Source organism: Perca flavescens, chromosome 13, assembly GCF_004354835.1.
Source record: "Perca flavescens isolate YP-PL-M2 chromosome 13, PFLA_1.0, whole genome shotgun sequence".
Classification (NCBI taxonomy): Eukaryota; Metazoa; Chordata; class Actinopteri; order Perciformes; family Percidae; genus Perca; species Perca flavescens.
In genome coordinates, this window is record NC_041343.1 from 6,403,809 (window position 1) to 6,425,381 (window position 21,573).

The 21,573-nt window shown below is 40.4% G+C and overlaps 2 protein-coding genes across 2 annotated transcripts; both read left to right on the forward strand.

The window, feature by feature from the left end:
* The first annotated feature begins 110 nt into the window (after positions 1 to 110).
* LOC114566802 (collagenase 3) lies at positions 111 to 5,309 on the forward strand. The gene is made up of 10 exons (XM_028595559.1): positions 111 to 368; positions 514 to 761; positions 852 to 1,000; positions 1,267 to 1,395; positions 1,508 to 1,669; positions 2,249 to 2,378; positions 2,491 to 2,624; positions 2,741 to 2,900; positions 3,004 to 3,107; positions 4,792 to 5,309. Exons 1-10 carry the CDS (start codon positions 270 to 272, stop codon positions 4,899 to 4,901), a joined length of 1,425 nt encoding a protein of 474 aa, XP_028451360.1. The 5' UTR covers positions 111 to 269; the 3' UTR covers positions 4,902 to 5,309.
* A 9,309-nt stretch (positions 5,310 to 14,618) lies between these two features.
* On the forward strand, positions 14,619 to 21,294 carry LOC114566803 (collagenase 3). The gene is made up of 10 exons (XM_028595560.1): positions 14,619 to 14,818; positions 14,964 to 15,211; positions 15,302 to 15,450; positions 16,646 to 16,774; positions 17,567 to 17,728; positions 17,897 to 18,026; positions 18,622 to 18,755; positions 19,392 to 19,551; positions 19,643 to 19,746; positions 21,126 to 21,294. The coding sequence occupies exons 1-10, from the start codon at positions 14,720 to 14,722 to the stop codon at positions 21,233 to 21,235; spliced, it is 1,425 nt and encodes a 474-aa protein (XP_028451361.1). The 5' UTR covers positions 14,619 to 14,719; the 3' UTR covers positions 21,236 to 21,294.
* The last annotated feature ends 279 nt before the right edge of the window (positions 21,295 to 21,573 follow it).

The window sequence follows — 21,573 nt, forward strand, 5'->3', positions numbered from 1 at the left end:
CTAAAATATTTGATTTTAAGATCGGTTGTTTTTGGTATGGGCATCACATTGTGTCATCATAAATGAAGTCTTGATTTGGGGATTTTTTTAGTGGGGTAGCTGAGAAATCACAGCAATCTTCCCCTGTCATCTTTACATGGAAAACGTCTTGAGTCACTCACACAGGAAGGTAGTTGCTCAACACACCCACTCCCCAATATGTCCACTCCTCAGCCTATATAACAGCTGACTTCCAGCACAGAAACACAAGTGGCATTCAAAGAGGAAGCATGAGGTCTTGCAGTCTGTGTATCATCCTGAGCCTGGCGGTGGCAGTTTACTGCGTGCCTGTATCACAAGTCACTGAGCAAGATGAACATGATGCAGAGGTATGTATGTTTACTTCGTCTTGCATGCACTCTTACTATTTTGCATTTAGGATGTGTTCAAGATGTGCATTGGGGGGAACTATTGTTTTTCAACATGTTCTGAAGATCATTACTGACCAGTAAGTGTTCTCATCTTCTTTTACAGAGCTACCTGAAAAGATTCTTCAACCTAACTGAGGAGAAAGGTCCAACTGGCAGACGGGGGGTCAGCGCGGTGAGCAGTAAGCTGAGTGAGATGCAGAGATTCTTTGGCCTCCAGATCGCCGGGACTCTGGATGATGACACCATGACGATGATGAAGAAGCCCCGCTGTGGCGTCCCAGACACCAACATTGCCAGTTTCTCCACGTTTGGAAAAAACCTCAAGTGGGAGAAAAACAGCCTTACCTACAGGTGACTAATCTGAAGAGAAAATGTGTGAGAGACACTTAATGTAGGAATGTCATGTCGTTAATTATTTAAGTATATTTTTCTGTCCTACAGGATAGTGAACTACACACCTGACATGTCTGCGCCAGAGGTAGATGACTCCGTAGAGAAAGCGCTGCAGGTTTGGGCCAAAGTCACTCCTCTGAGATTCACAAGAATTGACAATGGCACCGCTGACATCATGATCTCCTTTGTCCCTCAAGGTGAGTGCTCAATAACTTTTCCTATATCTTTCCCAGTTATATACTCTCTCTGTGCTCAGGTTATTGGTTGTGATGTCCCATAAAGCATCTCTGCTGTAACTACATGTGTTTGCTGTGTCTTGTATCACATTTAGCAGCTGATCAATAATAGCTCTAAGATGCGTTTTAAAAACCCTGTTCTGATTTGCGGTTTTTTACACTAATTCATGGCTTGCAGCTCTATTAGGTTTGGAAAACCTGACATGAGTATGATTTCTTGTCAACAGAACATGGTGATTCGTACCCCTTTGATGGCCCTGGTGTATTTCTTGCCCATGCCTTCCCCCCAGGCCCTGGCACTGGAGGAGATGTTCATTTTGATGAGGATGAGTCCTTCACTTTCAGCTCAAATACCGGTCAGTTTGTTCTCTTTTACTCACTAACTGCTACTGTCAGTGAATGTTTTGACATGCTATAATCATGGAGAGGAACTGTAACCAACCTGTACTTCTGTGTTTACTGCTGTAGGCTACATCCTCTTCCTGGTGGCTGCCCATGAGTTTGGCCACTCCCTGGGCTTGTCTCACTCTTATGATCCTGGTGCTCTCATGTACCCTTGGTACTCATACAATAACCCAGACACCTTTGTTCTGCCACGGGATGATGTCAACGGCATCCAGTCTCTCTATGGTTAGTACTAACTGGCTGGATCATCCATGCCTGTTTGCAACGCATTCTCATTAACTGGTTTGTATCATATCCTATGAAAATGTATGCACACCAATTCGTTTGATATCCTACGAAATTACGACTGCTGGCTGGTCATGTGACGATTAAGTTTAGCGGCCAGTTAAGTTTATCTGCATAAAGGTTACTGTAAGCCGGGTACAGGGAACAGTGTACTGCAACAGCCCCAGTTTAGCCGACAAAATGTTAACGTCAGTTAAGTTCCGGCACCAGAACAATTAGTTCAGATTAGAAAAAAAGACTGTGGTTTTGGTTTAAACACCTGTCCCCTTAAGTAGTACTCCAGGGACATGAACACACGTTTCCTGGGTGAAAGTCTCACCAGAGCGGTCTTATACAGCAGCACTCAACATGGTGCATACAGTAATAAATACATGGAATACATACAAATTACAGTGCATTACTTTCCATAGCTGTATGCACAAATGGTTCAAAAGAACAGCCTGTTGTACACATAGCACTTGATAACACTTGGTTTTATGTTATTGTTGTAATGAGATTCTGATTTTATTTAACCTCCAGGTCCAAACCCTGATACGGATGGAGATATAGATAAACCTGAGCCCCCCACCACCCCTGATGCCTGTGATTCAACCCTGGTCCTGGATGCTGTCGCCACCCTGCGAGGAGAGATGCTCTTCTTCAAGGACAGGTAATTCAGACATACAGTAGAAAAACAAATCTGAATGCTGAAGTCCATTAAGAGTGTTTTCTCTGCACACAATATGAATTATAAACTACTTGATGTTCTTGTGTGTTCTCAGCTTCTTCTGGCGGAGCTACCCTCAGAGCAATACACCTCAGCAAACTCTCATCACAAACTTCTGGCCCGAAGCCCCCACCCACATTGACGCTGCTTATGAAAGCCAACAGTCAGACAGAGTCCTTCTCTTTAAAGGTATGTGTTCTCCTTATCTACCTGAGGTTCCTAATCTGACAATATTGTCAAGACTACCTTATGTATCTTATGTACATGCCTATATTAACAAGTATTTTTTTCTGATATCAATACAGGTCGGAGAGTGTGGGCTTTCAGTGGCTATGATCTTGTGAGAGGCTATCCTAAATCAATTTCCAGTTTTGGTCTGCCCAAAAGAGTGAAGAAAATCAATGCGGCCCTCTATGACGTGGAATCTGCCAAGACTCTGTTCTTTGTAGGCAGCTCTTACTACAGGTGCGTTCAAATGATGTGAAATGAATTCAGGTGACGTAGGTGTGATGATGTTTTTCAAGACGGTTTACAAATTTTTAATCAGTCTAATTGTCTCTTTCCTCAGTTATGATGAGGCCAAGAAGACCATGGACCAGGGATTCCCCAAGCGAGTGGATCAGACATTCTCCGGCCTGACCGGCGAGGTGACTGCAGCTTTCCAGTACAGAAGTGAGTAGCATTCAAAGCTGACCGGAGAATTCAAAGTCAAAACAACTGAAATGAGAATTTTTTGTACAACCCCAAATCAGAAAAAGTTGGGACAGTATGGAAAACACAAATAAAAAAAGAAAGTAGTTATTTCTAAATGTACTTTGACTTGTATTTCATTACAGACAATGTGAACACAAAATATTTCATGTTTTGTCTGGTCAACTTAATTTCATTTGTAAATATACATCCTTTCCTATCATTCAGACTTGCAACACATTCCAAAAAAGGTTGGGACAGGAGCAATTTAGGGCTAGTAATCAGGTAAATTGGTTAAATAATGATGTGATTTGAAACAGGTGATGTCAACAGGTGATTGTAATTATGATTTGGTACAAAAGCAGCATCCAGGAACGGTCTAGTCCTTTAGGAGCAAAGACGGGCCGAGGATCGCCAGTTTGCCAACAAATACGTGAGAAAATTATTGAAATGTTTCAAAACAATGTTCCTCAAAGAAAGATAGGAAGACATTTGCTTATTTCACCTTCAACAGTGCATAACATAATTAAAAGATACAAGGAATGTGGAGGAATTTCAGTGCGTAAAGGACAAGGGCGCAAGCCTGTTGAACAACCGTGATCTCCGATCCCTCAGGCAGCCCTGCATCAAGAATCGTCATTCATTTATGCGATATCCCCACATGGGCTCAGGACTACTTTGGCAAACCTTTGTAAAGTACCACAATACGTAGTTACATCCACAAATGCCAGTTAAAACTGTACTGTGCCAAAAGGAAGCCCTATGTTAACAGTGTCCAGAAGCGCCGTCGACTTCTCTTGGCTCGGAGGCGTCTGGGACGGACCATCACACAGTGGAAACGTGTACTGTGGTCTGATGAATCAGTATTTCAAGTATTTTTTGGGAGAAATGGACGCCGTGTGCTCCGGACCAAAGAAGAAAAGGATCATCCAGACTGTTACCAGCAACAAGTCCAAAAGCCAGGGTCTGTCATGGTATGGGGTTGTGTCAGTGCCCTTGGCAAAGGTAACTTGCACTTCTGTGATGGCACCATTAATGCTGAAAAGTACACAGAGATTTTGGAGCACAATATGCTGCCTTCAAGAAGACATCTTTTCCAGGGACGTCCATGCATATTTCAACAAGATAATTCAAAACCACATTCTGCACACATTACAAAGTCCTGGCTGCAGAGGAAGAGGATACGGGTACTTGACTGGCCTGCCTGCAGTCCCAACCTGTCTCCAATAGAGAATGTGTGGCGCATTTTGAAGCACAAAATGCGACAACGAAGACCCCGTACCGTTGCCCACCTTAAGACTTGATTGCAGCAAGAATGGGACAAAATTACACCTGAAACACTTCATCACTTGGTGTCTTCAGTCCCTAAACGTCTTTTTAAGTGTTGTGAAAAGCAATGGAAACGTTACAAAGTGGTAAATGCTTTACTGTTCCAACTTTTTTTGAAATGTGTTGCAAGAACCAAAATAGAAATTTTGCTTTTTGAAAAATAAAACCATAAAAATCATGAGGAACACATTAAATTATGTGCTGTTGTATTGTCTGCAATGAAATACAAGTCAAAGTACATTTAGAAATTACTTTCTTTTTTTGTGTTTTCCATACTGTCCCAACTTTTTCTGATTTGGGGTTGTACATGAACTAACATTGAGTCTCTGTTCTACAGGTTATACTTACATCTACAGCGGACCGTACATGTTTGAGTACAGCCTGAGCACCGGGAGGTTGTTCCGGTTGCTGAATAACAACTACTTCCTGCGCTGCTCTAACTTCTAGAGCAGTTTACTGGCCAAGCTGTTTATGTGGCCACTCTGAATGAGAATGAAGGAAACCGAGTTAAAGTGTCCATGCCTATGCAATAATATATCTTATAATATAGAATTGTATTTTTACACACGTATGGGTTCATACTGGATATATGCCCTTCCTGAGAACAGCAAATTATGTTTTTTAAAATGGTATTTTGGTGATTTCAGCGATTGCTTTTTTAAATTTAATTTAACTTTATTTTATCTAAGTATATTTATTTCATAGACCTAATTTGACACAGACTGTTGTTTTTGTTTTATTTTTGTGTTTAATGTAGTTTAAGTGTGGAACTTGGGAGCATGTTACGTAAATGTATTTTCAAATATTAACATTGCACATGTCTACACAGATTTGCACGTCACTGGAATTAAACATGATTGTACTCAAAAAACCAAATAGGACAAAGTAAAAAGAAATTGCCACCATGAATTGGCAAATAAAGGTTTTTTTAATACATTTTTAAGTATGTTTTGTTCGTATTTTGCATGCAGATCAATCCTGTTTGCCATGATATTGCTTTTGCAACTTCTCAACCAAATCGACATTTATCAGTAGAAATCTGAAAAAAATGCAGTAATATACACTTCTGTGCAGTATTTCATCTGCAAGCTTATGTGGTCCATTTTTAGATTGGCTTTTTTAATCTTTTTCTCTAATTACACGTACAGTTGATTCAAAGGGAGCTATAGGAAAGTCATGGGCCAATGCTGAACATCTTACAAAGCCAAGTTGGGCTGTGGAAGAGGATGGCCCCTCTTCCTCATAATCCCCAGAATTGCTCTGTAAATACATATTTATATTCCTCATATTCCTCATTAAGATTTATATTTCCACTGGGGTAAAGTAGGAGGTTCGAGCAGGGGCAGAGCCAGACGTAAACATTCGGGGCTCAGCCCAAACCTGGGGGCATCCGGCGGGAATCCCCCATTTACAGCATCTACTGTATGTGCACTATTTTTCAAGCCGTTTGAGATGATATGCTTAAAAATCTGTACATCATTTGGGAACAAATTTGATAGTTGCCAAGAAAAAGAATAATCCTTTATAGCCTACATCCTCTTTTGTATCTAATTGTTCTCCAACTGTCTTCAGCATTCTGAAACCAGAACACAACAAATGTTGAGGATGACTCCTTTTTATTACTGCCACCTAAAAGAGAGGCAACAATTGATGTTACTATTTAATAATGTACAGTAGACAGGGTAGGAATTTGAAGTAAACAGCATGAGAGAGATTGAGAAAGCTGAAAAAGATACAGGGCTTCAAGGGCCAGAGCCTCAGAAAATAACTATTACAATAAATTATCTCATAATAAAATGCATGTTTTCCATTACCCATCAAGACGAGCCAATGGACTGCTCCTTCACCCTTCCAAGCATAGAGGAGACCAAGTATCCTGAATTTAAGGTGACCGAGCGAGCACACCTGATTAAAAAAAAAAAACAAATGTATCAATAAGTTGAACAAAATGTATACTTTTATTTCATCCACGACAGTGATGCTGTGCTGCACACCCTCCTGAGACCCCATGTGTCCCTCGACAGTGTGACTTGGACCTGCTCAGTCTGATATCAAGTCAACCATGACGGCAACTTGCTTGTGTACTTGGCGGGGTACATAGGAAGTAAAGCTGGAGGAACTTTAGTATGGATGGTCCCTGTTGTGTGTGGAATTGTCTCGCATTGCCAGACCTATCTCCACAGCGCTGTGGAGTAAGGTCTGGCTAGATGACATGTACATTCTGGGATAGGAGAATGTAAACGCTTTAGGTGGTTTACATTTCTTTAAACCAATCACAATCGTCCTGGGCGTGCAAAGCTCCGGACGCAGCAACGGCGTCTCTGCTAAATAGTCTCGGGAAGAAACTTTAGGTAGAACATTTGCACCCCGCAAAAGAAAACGCCACATATAATATTAAATAAAGTTAACTGTTCACCAATACAGTAACGTGATATTGCCATGTGTGTTTTATTCATAGCGATCCCCATCAATCGGTTCCAAATTTTCCTTAAAACTTGCCATTTCCAAGTTTGTTGTTTCCCAAAGCGAATGGAGTGCGAGAATGGTAACACACCGAGAACGAATGTCAGGCAATTATCTTGAAATTGTACTGTTGATCCAGTCTATAAGTGTAACATCTTGACTTCAGCTTACCCTGAGGATGCACTTTACATTTCTGAGAGACAAGAAATATGTCACTCGTCTTGTAGTGAAACTCCTATTTTAAAACTAAATACCAGCAACAATGTTTCCACCGATAGAAATGGACCCCAAAAACCACTTAAAATATTAAATACAACACTTTATTTAAATCTAGATAAAAGATAAAAAAAATAGTTCTCCAAATATAAAAAAGGTAATCAAAAAGGAGGTCCGACGAGGTCAGTCCGAGCTTCCACCACAATGTCCAAGTACATGTGACATAGTCTGTTCAATACGCAGGTCCCGAGAGGGTCGGCCAATTCAGTCTGCGGTAGCCTGGGCTCGTCTTCCCTTAAGTCACTCCACGTTACGATCCTCCCGCTGAAGGCACTGGGGGAGGGAATAAGGACAGCTCTTAGTCGAGCGTAACACACAACAGTTCTTTTTTCCATACGCTCGGAGCGTGTAGCTAGAGGACTTTCCTTTACTTATCTGTATACACAGGCGTTGATTCCTTCATTTTGGTGACTGCATCCCCCTGCTTCAGCCTCTGCCAACACGACCCAATCTGCACCACCAATCGTTCGTCTGCGCTTTCAGGTCGTCACAGCTGTCAATGCTTCAGCCCGTATGCTCATCTCCGTGTCCTCTGCTTCCCAGTGACCTGCGTTAGGTTATAAAAAGTTAAACCATTGGTGATGTCTGATAAAAATATACTTTTAGTTAAATGAACACTGAATCAATACCGATTTCATCACACCACACCTAATCAGCATTGGTCTGGCTCACACAAACTAATCTTCTAAAGAATTAATTAGGTCATGTCTGTTATTTAGCATAAAGTTAGAAGCTCTAGAAGACTTATTGTTTAAACAACTTTGAGAGCCATCCCCCGTTGAGCCAGACGTGATTAAGACAAAGAACGAGTATTGCTGTAGTTTGGAAACAATTGACACCGTCTCGGTAAGATCCTGTGACCGGGTGTAGCCTCAAGACACTGATTGGGAACGTACACCTTTTCTTTTGAGAGACATCTGACCAATAGGGAAAGATTTAATTTGAATAACCACCCAGGTGTAGGGAATAAATGTGTAATCCGGAGAATGATTCAAGACTGTTCTTCTGTAACTCCACAAGGAGAAGCATGAGATCGGTCCGCTGTCAGCTGCAGTGTAACATTTGTGTTTTGACTGTTGTTTTCATTGTGAGGTTTCATTAAACCTTTTGCTTAACTTTCAATTCGACCCCAGCCTCTCCTCCTTCATCCAGAAATTATAAGGAACACGTCTTATTGATATTTCTTAACATCTGCTTCCCTGTCCTCTGCCTCCTCGTCTGTGTCCCTGTCCGGTCTCTCGGTCCCTCTCACCCGTAGTGGGGTGGCGCGGGACTATTCCTTTCTGACCATCTTCTCCGTTTCCGTTCTGCTGTCGACCACACGTCTCACTGCACCGAATCCTACTGTACGCCCGTAGAGCGTCAGCACCGGCCTCGCAGATCTCGATCGTCCTCTCGTCCAGCCTCACCTCCAGGTGATCCATGATTAGTTCTCCGCACCTCTCTTCACTCATCACTGCATCACAGTCAGAGGGTGGGGGCGTGGTCTTGCCATAGTAGGCCTAAACCAGTTCATTCATAATAAAAGTTACACATGCAGTAAATTGTAAAAACAAGGGCACAGCAAACCATATTAAACATGCAAACGCTAAAATCCTTAAAAAACACACATGCAAATAATGAATAAAAGAGCAAAACACAGCAAATCATATGCAACAATAAAAACAAGTGGCACACAGGAATATTGTTATATGTCCAAATTCTTCACTTTTGACATATACTGATCTTAGTCTGGGAGAAAATGGTCTTAAAGGTTGGTCTGATCACAACCCTGCAAGTAGCTTTAGTAAAAACATTGCATCTGTAATCCAATCCGATGGCCTAGGGAGTAGGTTATTCACCAGTATGATGATGTTTGTGAGTGGTGTGTGCCAAAAACAAGTTCCAAGAAGCATTCACCTACATAGTGAAGCTGATGTTGCCAATCAGAATACACCATAAGGGAGGTAAGTCAACGCATGTCTCAGCCAAAACAAAAGAAATACATTCTTAAAGATTAGCCATGAATACTCAGTCAGCACTCTTGTCTCATTCATTTTTAATTAACCTAATTAGTTTTCTTCCAAAGTTCTTACTTTAACATAAGTATTAAATGGATTGCATTCATAGAAAAATGTTACAGAAAAACTGTAGTCAAAGTGTGTTCTGCAATTTTCCAGTGGGCTAACTTCTACTGGTGTTAAATCTATGAAACATATTGTTCTAATAACTCTTTCTTGGCAGCATTTCATAACATTGGCATGATATCAAATATTCTAGATGACTTTACACTTGGCGGCCTCAAGTGGCACAACGTTATAACGTTATCTTTAAAAGTTTGAAAATGTTAGAGTTGAATCAGTTTCTTTTTAGTGGCTGTCAAGTGGTAAATGAGGACATTTATTTAGGCATATATGCAGCAGGTTCTGATAAGTTCTGATAAGGCAGGTTTTTAATAGATAAGTTTAACTAAATGTTTACTCAGTGCATATTTAAAAAAAATACTCAGAATCAGAATATCTTGATTGTCATTGTAACAGATACAACGAAATTAAGTGCAGTTCTTGTCAGTGCCAAACATCTATGAGGTAATATATACCATAATAAATAATTAATACATAGTAAAAAAAGCTACTACTGCAAACATGGAATAGATCAAATGTGCTTGTAAAAAATATATATATAAACTGTCATTTAATGCTGGTAAATGGCCTTTTGAAAAAAACTGACTAAGAAATGTATCAACAATTAGTTTGTCTGCTATTAGTCTGTTCCTGAAAAGACTTACTACCTTAAAACATCAACAACAACAAAAAATCGAGCAAAAAGAAACACATTTAACATTTAAATGGACATTTAAATAGCTACAATTCAATAATTAATGAGCCCAGAGAATTGAAAATTAAAAACAAGCTAAAATAGAATAGGACAGGTATAAAATACAAGCTACAGGTATTTGTGATAATTTAATTTCAATCAGGAGAGACTTCGTAGCAGATATGCAAAGATTTATTTTTAAGCTACATAACACAATATGAAATGTATAAAGTCTTTGAGGATTAGACTCCATCGCATCATATATGTTTTAAAGGGGTAGAGAAATCCAAACATATCCCCCGATGGAGTCTAGACACTGGTGTTGGTGATGAAGGAGCACAAAGACTACATCGAAGGTGCCAAGGGGTGTGGTCAGCTGGACGAAAAGACACTCGATGGTGTTTTTGCCCCAACTGCTCCTTCCAGGCAGCGCTGCGACCGCTGCCTTCGAGGCACCTAACCCTAACCTTAACTTTAACCCTAACCATAACCATAACCATAACCATAACCACTGCCTGGAAGGCACCGTTGGGGGCAAAAAACACTGATAAACTGAAAAGCCTGGGTATCATGGGTGAAGAAGACTGGGGGTTGAAGGGGAGGAGGTGGGTCACACTCTATTCCTGAAATGACAGCTGACAACTGCAGGGGAAAGAACATATTTAAAGCAGGGATGTCATGCTGTGATTGGCTTGTGAAATACATGGCTGAATCTGATTGGTTTAATTGAAAAGTGAATGCCTAGAAAACAGCTGATCAATTAGGAGAGATGTGATAACGTTATTGAAGTCTTCCTGAAAGAACTTACGCTGAGCTTCATTGTATACGCTACATTCATTAACCTATTGTGATGTGTTTATAGCTTCTTTTGACTTTTTTTCTTTCTCTGAAATGAAAATGAATCAGAATAAAGTTCATGGCAAAATACGTTTTCACATATAAGAAACTTACCTCTTGTCTACGCATATGATACACATTTTACACGTTTCTAAAACCTTATTCATATGTTTTTTCAGTGATTTTTTACATTCTAATCCTGGCTGTGGATAAAGCAGGACTGATTTAACAAAGTAGTTGCATTGATTGCAAAACATATTAGCACAATATTTCTTTCAGTTAATCGGCTTCACTAACCCTAACAACCTCGGTCCCACATAACCTGTGTCACGACGGTGGTTATCAACTAGTTCTATCAGCCCAGGGTTTCCTAATCCAGCGGCGCGCGTGTTCACATAAAAGAGGTGGTCTTTGCACAGCACGACCAATCGCAAACATCTGCCAGAGCCGCATGTTTTATATAAGAAGAGCAAATTATAATTCTACATAAATATGAACACAGACACGGTTTTACAGGGAAAATGCAATACAGTCACTGCTTCCTAAAACTGGAGGAAAGCTGGCAAAAGCATACCAGATGTAGATGCGTAAATCACAATGCTTATCAATATCGCAGGCGCAAGATCTGACCATAATTACACTTGTGCTTTCCATAAACTGTCGTTGCTTTAGCCTATTATTTCAGTTGCAACCCTGGCAGGGGAAGCGATCGTGAGAGCAAATAAAATATATAAAAACATAATTCTCTCTCTTTTTCTTTCGTTCTTTCTTTCTTTGATACAGAAAACCCTGAGTTGAACCTGAAGTTACCTCGTTAATGCCAAATCTTGCTTCGTAGTACAGGCCTCTGGAGTGGTGTGATATATTTCTTGGTCTACTGAGTTTATAGTATAAGGTAGGAATAACCAAGCAGCAAGTGATGACTACTGAAAGTAAATGTTATTAAACCTGTTTTTTTTTTTAAGATTTTATGGGGGGGCGGGGCGGGTTCCCTTTATTTAACAGTAGATTGACAGGAAAGGTGGGAGAGGGATGGGGGACGACACGCAGCAAAGGGCCGCAGGTCGGACTCGAACCCAGGCTGCTGCAAAGGACTCAGCCTACATGGGGCGCACGCTCTTACTGGGTGAGCTAGAGGCCGCCCCATTAAACCTGTTTTTAACATGTAAATGTTTTCTGACTTGTAGGTTGTCAGCTGCTGTTTTGCCTTGGTTTAGTTTCTTACTATTTTAATTCATTTACTACGACGTTGTTAAAGTGCCACCAGGCGGCACTCTCCCGGTTTGTATTTTAGATGAATGAATGAATGAATGAATGAATGCCTTTATTGTCATTGCATTTAAAATTTGGATTTTACTTTTAAAAAGTGGGAAGAAGTGTCTCTGAGGGGTTTGGGTTTCAACAGATTTACAGTACCACCAACAGCTGAAAATGTACCTCAGGAAACAGCAGGTGTGGTTCATTCACATAATGAAGGTGTCTTATCCAAGACAAAACCAGTGAATTTGTTGTTGTTATAATTGATAGCATGACATGACTTTTGGTTGCTGGCTGTAACAGTTTAACACCTAACTTTTTCTGGTACATCACACATTTCATGAAGCCTGACTTAACCTTCTGTGAGTTTGTGAATGTAATGCATGAATTAGGTCCATGTATATTCAGAAATAATTACAATAAAACATGTTCCGTACTTTGAAATACAATTCCAGTGTAGGTTTGTGGTCTATGCTCTTTGGAACCAAATATGCTAATTTATCTCAGATATATGTAATGCTGCCAAGTGGCCAGAGAATCCTGTTTGTGTGGGAGTGTGATCTAAATCCTTCAGTAATGACATGTCTAATAATATCCTGCTCACTGATGAATAATGGAGGGGTTGGTAAAAAGTGATAACTACTTTAATGATAGTCCCTGAAATAGATAGTCATATCACACTGACAATTTAATAATCCACTTTTAAAACGGAGAAGTAGATTTTAGTGTTTATATATATATATATATATATATATATATATATGCAGCACAGACATCAATTGGTCACATTAAGAGTTACATTTTGCAGCATTAAAAATTATAAATGTATATTGTTGCTGTTAAGCAGAAACCTTGTATCTCCATATTTGGTCGCTTATAAAAAAATCATGAATCAGTGTTGTTGGTCACTGTTTAGTCTGTATGTGGGTTTTTCAAATAGTGACGAGGAAATGTTGTCTAACTTCCGTCTATGGGAAATGGCTCATTCAAATGTTGTTAAACTGGCCTTTTTTTTCATTTCCTGAAAACAGTTTTGGACATTCAAGGTTTTCACCCGACAGCGACGATATATTTAAAATGCCTTCGATTTTGCTCCTCTATTGCAACGCTTTCATCCTCATTGTCTGTTTGCTGTGTCGATATCCCAGAGACATAAGTTGCACCACCAAGACATACAGCTCCTCCCGGTGTCCAGCCTTAGGAAACAACAACTGCAATGTAGGTTTCCACCCATCCAATAATGTACAAATCTTACATAAACAGATGCATAAATACATATTAAAATTGATTTTACGGATGTTATAAAGAAAATCTTGTTGACCTAAGGAAACTTCTCTCTTGTAAAATAGTTAGGTCCTTTGGATGTTACAGCCCCCGACAGTATGTCACAGAACAAATTGACCTTAATGTAATTATAAAATCTATGATCTATCTCTGTGGTTCCCAACCTACTCATGTCTAAGAAAAGCTGAGCTCCCCCCCCTGAAACCAAAGTTGAGGTAACTCTCGAGATAGAGCCTTACTTTCTTTTTTGATAAAGAGGAGTTATTAGCACGCTTACGTTTCTCCGCCATGTTTCATACATGAAATAGTAATGCCGTGGCGGCAGGAAAGACAAGGATGCTAGCAGCTAGCAGCTGACCTAATGACAGCAAGGGTCATAGGTTAAGAGGTCCTGGAGGTTTGGCCTACTAAGTAGCCTGTCTCCAATTTTAAGCAAGAACAAAATATATAGTTTTCATACAGACTTTTGTATACATTATATATTCTAGTGTATTATCATAATTTGTTTAACATGTGCAAATATTTTTTTTTACCTCAACCTCAAACCAGATAAAGACTTCCCCCCTAAAGAAGGCCCCCCCCCTGTGATCTTTGCTGCCCCCCTGAGGGGTGCCTGGACCCCAGGTTGGGAACCACTGATCTATCTGAAGTTATAAACATTGACTGACAGCTATTAACCTTATTGCTGCAGCTGTTTAGCTGTTGGGAAGTGGTTGTTGAGTAATTTTGGACAGCATGATGAGGGATCTGTGGCATGGATCATCAAAAGGACTTGTTCATGACATGATGCAGCTTGTCAGTGTTTTCTCACAAAGCACGTCACTGTCTTTTCAGCAGCAACGCTAGCCCGAGGGTTAAAGAAGAAGTTTGTGATTAAAGACCTAGAATATAGAATATCACTCAAAATATAAGCTTTACCAACAGACAATGAAATTAGGAAATGTGGTACATTAGCCAGCTCCTCCTGTTAAATTGCCCAGATACTATATTAAATGTATGAGTATCCCTTCCATATCACTTATTTTATTTATGCAGTTTGTACCTAAAATATTTGATATATTATATATTTTGAAAATCGGTTGTTTCGGTATGGGCATCACGTTGTAAATAAAGTCTTGTTTTGGGGAATTCTTTAGGGGGTTGGCTGAGAAGTCATCATAAATAAAGTCTTGTTTTGGGGATTTTTTTAGGGGGGTGGCTGAGAAGTCATAGCAATCTTCTCCTGTCATATATATATGGAAAACTTCTTGAGTCACTGACTCAGGAAGGTAGTTGCTCAACACGCCCACTCCTCAGCCTATATAACAGCTGATTTCCAGCACAGAAACACAAGTGGCATTCAAAGAGGAAGCATGAGGTCTTGCAGTCTGTGTATCATCCTGAGCCTGGCGGTGGCAGTTTACTGCGTGCCTGTATCACAAGTCACTGAGCAAGATGAACATGATGCAGAGGTATGTATGTTTACTTCGTCTTGCATGCGCTCTTACTATTTTGCATTTAGCATGTGTTCAAGATGTGCATTGGGTGGAACTATTGTTTTTCAACATGTTCTGAAGATCATTACTGACCAATAAGTGTTCTCATCTTCTTTTACAGAGCTACCTGAAAAGATTCTTCAACCTAACAGAGGAGAAAGGTCCCACTAGCAGACGGGGGGTCAGCGCGGTGAGCAGTAAGCTGAGTGAGATGCAGAGATTCTTTGGCCTCCATATCACCGGGACTCTGGATGCTGACACCATGACGATGATGAAGAAGCCCCGCTGTGGCGTCCCAGACACCAACATTGCCAGTTTCTCCACGTTTGGAAAAAACCTCAAGTGGGAGAAAAACAGAATTACCTACAGGTGACTGATCTGAAGAGAAAATGTGTGAGAGAAACTTAATGTAGGCATGTCATGTCGTTAATTATTTAAGTATATTTTTCTGTCCTACAGGATAGTGAACTACACACCTGACATGTCTGCGCCAGAGGTAGATGACTCCGTAGAGAAAGCGCTGCAGGTTTGGGCCAAAGTCACTCCTCTGAGATTCACAAGAATCCACAGTGGCACCGCTGACATCATGATCTCCTTTGGCCGCCAAGGTGAGTGCTTAATAGCTTTCAGTGGTGGAAGAAGTACTCAGATCCTATCATGCAAAATCTTAATCTAGTAATAATCAGTAATATAAATGTAAATAAATGTAGTGAAGTTTAAATAGGATATTTCCCTGTGACACATTTTGGACTAAAAGTATAAAGTAGCATACCATTTAAATACTCAAGTAAACATAGCTCAAAAACAGGTTGAGTGTGAGTTGGGGCATTGGGGTGGCTTTTTTTTACTACATCCCCAAAGCCCTGAATCTTTGAGGGTCTGAAAATACCTTCAACTTTTTGTCTTTTCCCCTCCGTCTCTCTGGCTGGACCGGCAAATCAATTGAGCTAAAGTTTCATTACTGGGGAAATATCGCTATTCTGTGAACTCTACTCCAGCATAGGAAAACTAAAACAAAAATTGGTTTCCCAATGAAGTCAAATCCTCAATATTTGCTGTGTTTTGGTCTTAATAATTATGACAGTTTGATAAAAAACAGGATGTTGTTCTCTACAGGATGATTTCTTTCCTTGGCAACTATCATGTTTTTCCAAATGATGTACAGATTTTTAGGCATACTTTGAAAATATCTTGAAAATTAGTGCATATGGTGCCATAAATGGGAGAAAGAAATTCTCCCTGCCGGGTCTGGACTCAACCCACACGTCTGGTTCCGCCTCTGTTCCAAAATGTCATTAATATTCAGAACAGCTGTATAGTTATTAGTGTGAAGTATCTGTTTTCCAGGATGTGTTTGATTTGTTATGGTAAATATCTTAGAGCGCTTGTTGACCCCTCTATTGTAGCACATACTGTGGTGCATATTTTAGTGATAAATCCCTTAATTACTGACAATGATTGCAGTGCAGTTACATAATGTGTATCAGTCAACGTAACAAAGAGACAACAAGCATTCCACTGGTGGCATGCCAGTGCTTGTAGCCATCTTTACCATGTGTTAAGGGGTGAAATGGGTGTTGAAAAAGCTGTTTTATATTAGCTCTCCCACAAATAACCTTGGCTACACATAAGACATATTTTGGTGTTGTGAGGTACAAATAGCAATGATGCATTTGGGTCCCCCAGTCCTGATTTGTTGCTTTTAGTGAAGGAGAAAACATTAGAAAGTAGATTTCATAGCAGAAGTAGGTACTTGTTTTCTATAGTTTGCAAAGCCTGACATGAGTATGTTCTTGTTAACAGCACATGGTGACTTTTACCCCTTTGATGGCCCTGATGGCACTCTTGCCCATGCCTTCGCCCCGGGCACTGGCATTGGAGGAGACGCTCATTTCGATGACGATGAGCACTTCACTTTTCGCTCCAACAGAGGTGAGTTTGTTATGTATGCACAGCATAGTGTCTCTTTTACTCACTAATGCTCTGTCAGTGTATGTTCTGACATGCTATAATCATAGAGAGGAGCTGTAACTAACCTGTGCTTTTCCTTGGTGTCACGGTTTGGTCACACATCCTTTAAAGGCGAGGAATTTGTTGAATCAGATAATCAGTTAACAGATCCAGGCGGCTGATTGGGGAGCCACAGCTTTACCCAGCGTCCCTGTGTACCAAATAGTACAGAGGATAGCCACCACTATTTTAAATGATGACTCCCAGCCTTTGCACAGGGATTTTAAGCTTCTTCTCTTCCCTCTGGATGAAGGTTTCTAGTCCCAAGGTGCATGACAAAGTGATACAAAAATAGCTTTGTTCCTGCTGCCATAACTGAGCAGAACAAGCTGTAGCTATATTTGCACAAACATGACAGTTTTAAACTTGCTATTATCTTGATTATATTCCAGAGAATATATATTTAAATGCTTTTTATTTCACTTATTTATATTCATTTCTCTCTCTTTCTTTCTTTCTTTCTTTCTTTCTTTCTTTCTTTCTTTCTTTCTTTCTTTCTTTCTTTCTTTCTTTCTTTCGCTCTCTCTCTCTGTGTGTTGGTGGAACCCTGGATATTTTTTTATCAGATTCTAAGTACTTAAAGGTTTTTTGTATGTTTTCATAGTAAAAGTGGATGTTATATTCTTACGGCAAAACAAATCTCCTTACCATATCTATGGGTATAAATAAAAGTAGCCTGAACATGAACCTGTACTTCTGTGTTTCCTGCTGTAGGCTACATCCTCTTCCTGGTGGCTGCCCATGAGTTTGGCCACTCCCTGGGCTTGTCTCACTCTGATGATCCTGGTGCTCTCATGTACCCTGTGTACTCATACAGAAACCCAGACACCTTTGTTCTGCCCCGGGATGATGTCAACGGCATCCAGTCTCTCTATGGTTAGTACTAACGGGCTGGATCATCCATGCCTGTTTGCACACATAGCACCTGACCAAAATCTCTGGCAATCTTTTGCACAATCTTTGGTGATGCTACTCAACTGTTTGGACTTTGTTGCAATGTGATGCAGGGCTTTCTAAATACTTGGTGACTCATTCATCCTCCAGGTAGAAACTCTGTAAAGGATCCCTCTGTAGATAAACCTCAGCCCCCCACCACCCCTGATGTCTGTGATTCAACCATGGTCTTGGATGCTGTCGCCACCCTGCGAGGAGAGATGCTCTTCTTCAAGGACAGGTATCAGACTTACTGCACAGCCGAATGCTCAAACATCGGCATCCAAAGCCTATTAGCTGGGCTGTTTCTAGCTTTTGGCGGATCCTATGCAAGATGCTGTTTGGAGGCCCCTGTTTTTTTAAATTATGATGGAGGGATTCAAGTTGATCCATGGAGATGCATCAATCTGTTGCACTTTAGGAGGAGAACAGGCTAGATTCACAAAAACCTCTCTCAAAATTCAAATTAAACATCTCAAGTTGACCTAAGCAATTTAAACCTACAGAAAATGATCATAAAAAAGTTAGCAGTGAGGCTCCTCTATTTCAATAAATGCAACAGATGTAGGATTTTCCTCAAACAGGTTTATTTTAAAATGTTTAGAACAAAGAAGGATACTTGCTAGTGGCTGCAAGTAAAGACCGGTTATTTTATTTCTCCCTAAATATGTTGAGGCTGAATGGGCTGAACTTGCAGCTTTGGGGCCCCCTAGTGGCTGCGGGGCCCCCATGCATCTGCATAAACTGCCTGTAGGAAGAAATGGCTCTGCCTATTAGGATTGTTTCTCACCACAAGTGGCCGGGTTTATGTACAAATTGTTCTTGTGTGTTCTCAGCTTCTTCTGGCGGAGCTTCCCTCAGAGCAATACACCTCAGCTAAGTCTCATCACAAACTTCTGGCCCAAAGCCCCCACCCACATCGACGCTGCTTATGAAAGCCAACAGTCAGACAGAGTCTTTCTCTTTAAAGGTATGTGTTCTCCTAATATATGTGTATCATTCGTTCTTTTCATATTCAACTGGGAATCCAAAATCGGAAAATTAACAAAACCATTCGTTATTTTGTTATTCATTTCTCAATTATTCACAAGTCTGATACCTGGCAACATTATATTTCTGTGCCTTGTAAAAGTCTATCTTTTCACACAATTGAAGACTTTAAATGTGACATTTTCCAAAATACTTATTGATATTCAAGCTCATAAAATTACTTTAAATCAGGTACTGTGTGTGTATTTGGTGCAAGTTTATCAAGTGCAACACACAACGAAGTCAGCAACTTCCTGGTCACACAATTCAGACACATCAAAGATAAAAATTCTAATCTGGTCCGTGGCCCATGTTTTCTTTTCCATTTTAAACATAAAAACAAAAATCAAAAATCAAAGTACAAAAAACAAGCTGTTATTTTGGGTTTTTTGTTTTGTTGCATTCATAAATGAATTACGACATACCAAATTATTTCCTTTTCCGATTTTGGATTCCCGATTGAATTTTAAAAGAAAGCATGATACACAGATTTCCTACACAAGGCTCCAATCTGACACCATTTCAAAGTTGACCTAATTCAAATTCTGATTTCATTTTTTTCATTTCCTGCCTGCAGATCGTAGAGTGTGGGCCTTCGCTGGCTATAATCGTGTGCGTGGCTATCCCAAAACACTTTCCAGTTTTGGTCTGCCCAGAAGTGTGAAGAAAATCGATGCGGCCCTCTATGATGTGGAATCCGGCAAGACTCTGTTCTTTGTAGACCGCTCTTACTACAGGTGCTAACCCATAATTTCTGATTTCAGTATGAGCTATTCTTAACCCTTTATCCTTATTGACTGTATCTAATTACTGTCTATGTTTCCTCAGTTATGATGAGACCAGAAAGACCATGGACCAAGGATTCCCCAAGCGAGTGGATCAGACATTCTCCGGCCTGACCGGCAAGGTGACTGCAGCTCTCCAGTACAGAGGTGAGTAGCATTCAAAGCTGACCTGAGAATTCCAAGTCAAAACAACTGAAATGAGATGTTTTTCTGTCAAATTAATGAATCCTTCAATACTTCCTCTTCCTCTAATCATTTAAGTCTTTAAACACTATGGCTACGTTCACACCGCAAGTCTTAATGGCTAATTCAGATTTGTTACTTTTTTTTGCTGTTCACATGACCTTTTAAAATGTGGCCTGTATCAGATTCCAGTGTGAACTGTTTGCGGTTTCGTACTGACCCGCATGCGCAAAAGAACAATGACATCAGACGCAGCACGCTGTTGCACTAAAGTTAGGGAGGTTATGGAGGAAGTAAACATTTTCGCTTTTATTTCAAAATGTTTGGCAGCCATAACATTAATGAGGAGGTGCTGAAGAGGAGAAGAATGAAGAGAAAGAGAGACAAATTGGCTATTTTGGCCTTTTGCGGGGTTGTGGCTGACGACCGATTTACACGTCAGGAGCGCTACAGGCCTCCCCCAGAGTTTCCTATGGCTTCGCCCTGCCCAGGCATAGTTCACCATCTTTCGGGTCATATCGCACATGGTCATGGGGGGATGGGCCGGTGGTACGCCAGACCACAAGGGACCGGGATCCCACCTTAGTGCGCACCAGCCCTCACTTTCATTGCGCCATGGGACGATCCTCTGACTCGTGCGAGCGTAGACTCCTTGGTCCGTGTTTCAAGACGGGTGGGTTGCTGACATCGATTCATGACCACTTACGGAAGTGGCCTGAATCAGGTCTGGGCTAGATTTGAGTATTCACACTACTTCTGAAGAAGTCTGACCTGGTCACTAGACCCCCCCAAAAAATCGGATTTGGGCCATTTTTGCATGCAGTCTGAACGTAGCCTATGTAACTTTTCCCGCTTCGGTCCTCCTACAGGTTGGAAGCGGAATTGTCCATTACATGACATTGTCCAGTTCATTTGAACTAGAGATCCGCTACCCGATCTGGCAAACTTGCACAATGTAATGTAATGGACAATTCCGCTTCCAACCTGTAGGGTGAAAAGTTACTTAGTGTTGCTTTTAAAAGAAAAGTGACATTTTGGGGAATGCACTTTTTAGCTTTCTTACTGACAGTTACTGTACATAAGAAGTTACATTTAATTCTGTCTGTAAAACATGAAGCACATTTAGTTACCTTTTGACAGAGCCAGGCTAACTGTTTTCCCTGCTGATCTGCCTTTATGCTATGCTAAGCTAAGCTAAACTAACCTAACCTCATATGCAATGAATGGACATGGGAATGGTATTAATCTTTTCATCTAATTCTGGGCAAGCAAATCACTAAGCATGTTTCCCAAAATGTTACTATTCCGAGCACAGGCACTAACTTTGAGTCTCTGTTCTACAGGTTATACTTACATCTACAGCGGACCATACATGTTTGAGTACAGCCTGAGGACCGGGAGGTTGTTCCGGGTGCTGAGGAACAGCTACTTCCTGCGCTGCTCTAACTTCTAGAGCAGTTTACTGGCCAAGCTGTTTATGTGGCCACTCTGAATGAGAATGAATGTACACCAGCAGTGTTAAGTAAAAATCTATTATTCAAAATGCAGTGTTAAGTAAAAATCTATTATTCAAAATAGTATATTTTCAACATTTAATTGTATCAAATGCATTTCGCAAACATGCAGTATATAAATACTGATATTATTTTTTAGATATTGTACGTATGTCGGTTATTTGTATATGTACAAATAAATATACGTCTTGGAAATCGTATATTTAGTCAAAGGTTTAATCAGAGGGTCATACTGTCAGGAAGCTCCTGATGGCCTCTGATTAGACTAATCAAACAA

Excerpts from the sequence above, each read along its gene's own strand:
- LOC114566802 (XM_028595559.1), top strand. The coding sequence starts at position 270 with ATGAGGTCTTGCAGTCTGTGTATCATCCTGAGCCTGGCGGTGGCAGTT. Across the intron at positions 1,001-1,266 it reads GATCTCCTTTGTCCCTCAAG|AACATGGTGATTCGTACCCC; the intron begins GTGAGTGCTCAA and ends TCTTGTCAACAG. Across the intron at positions 3,108-4,791 it reads TGCAGCTTTCCAGTACAGAA|GTTATACTTACATCTACAGC; the intron begins GTGAGTAGCATT and ends TCTGTTCTACAG.
- LOC114566803 (XM_028595560.1), top strand. The coding sequence starts at position 14,720 with ATGAGGTCTTGCAGTCTGTGTATCATCCTGAGCCTGGCGGTGGCAGTT. Across the intron at positions 15,212-15,301 it reads AAAAACAGAATTACCTACAG|GATAGTGAACTACACACCTG; the intron begins GTGACTGATCTG and ends TCTGTCCTACAG. Across the intron at positions 17,729-17,896 it reads CGGCATCCAGTCTCTCTATG|GTAGAAACTCTGTAAAGGAT; the intron begins GTTAGTACTAAC and ends TTCATCCTCCAG.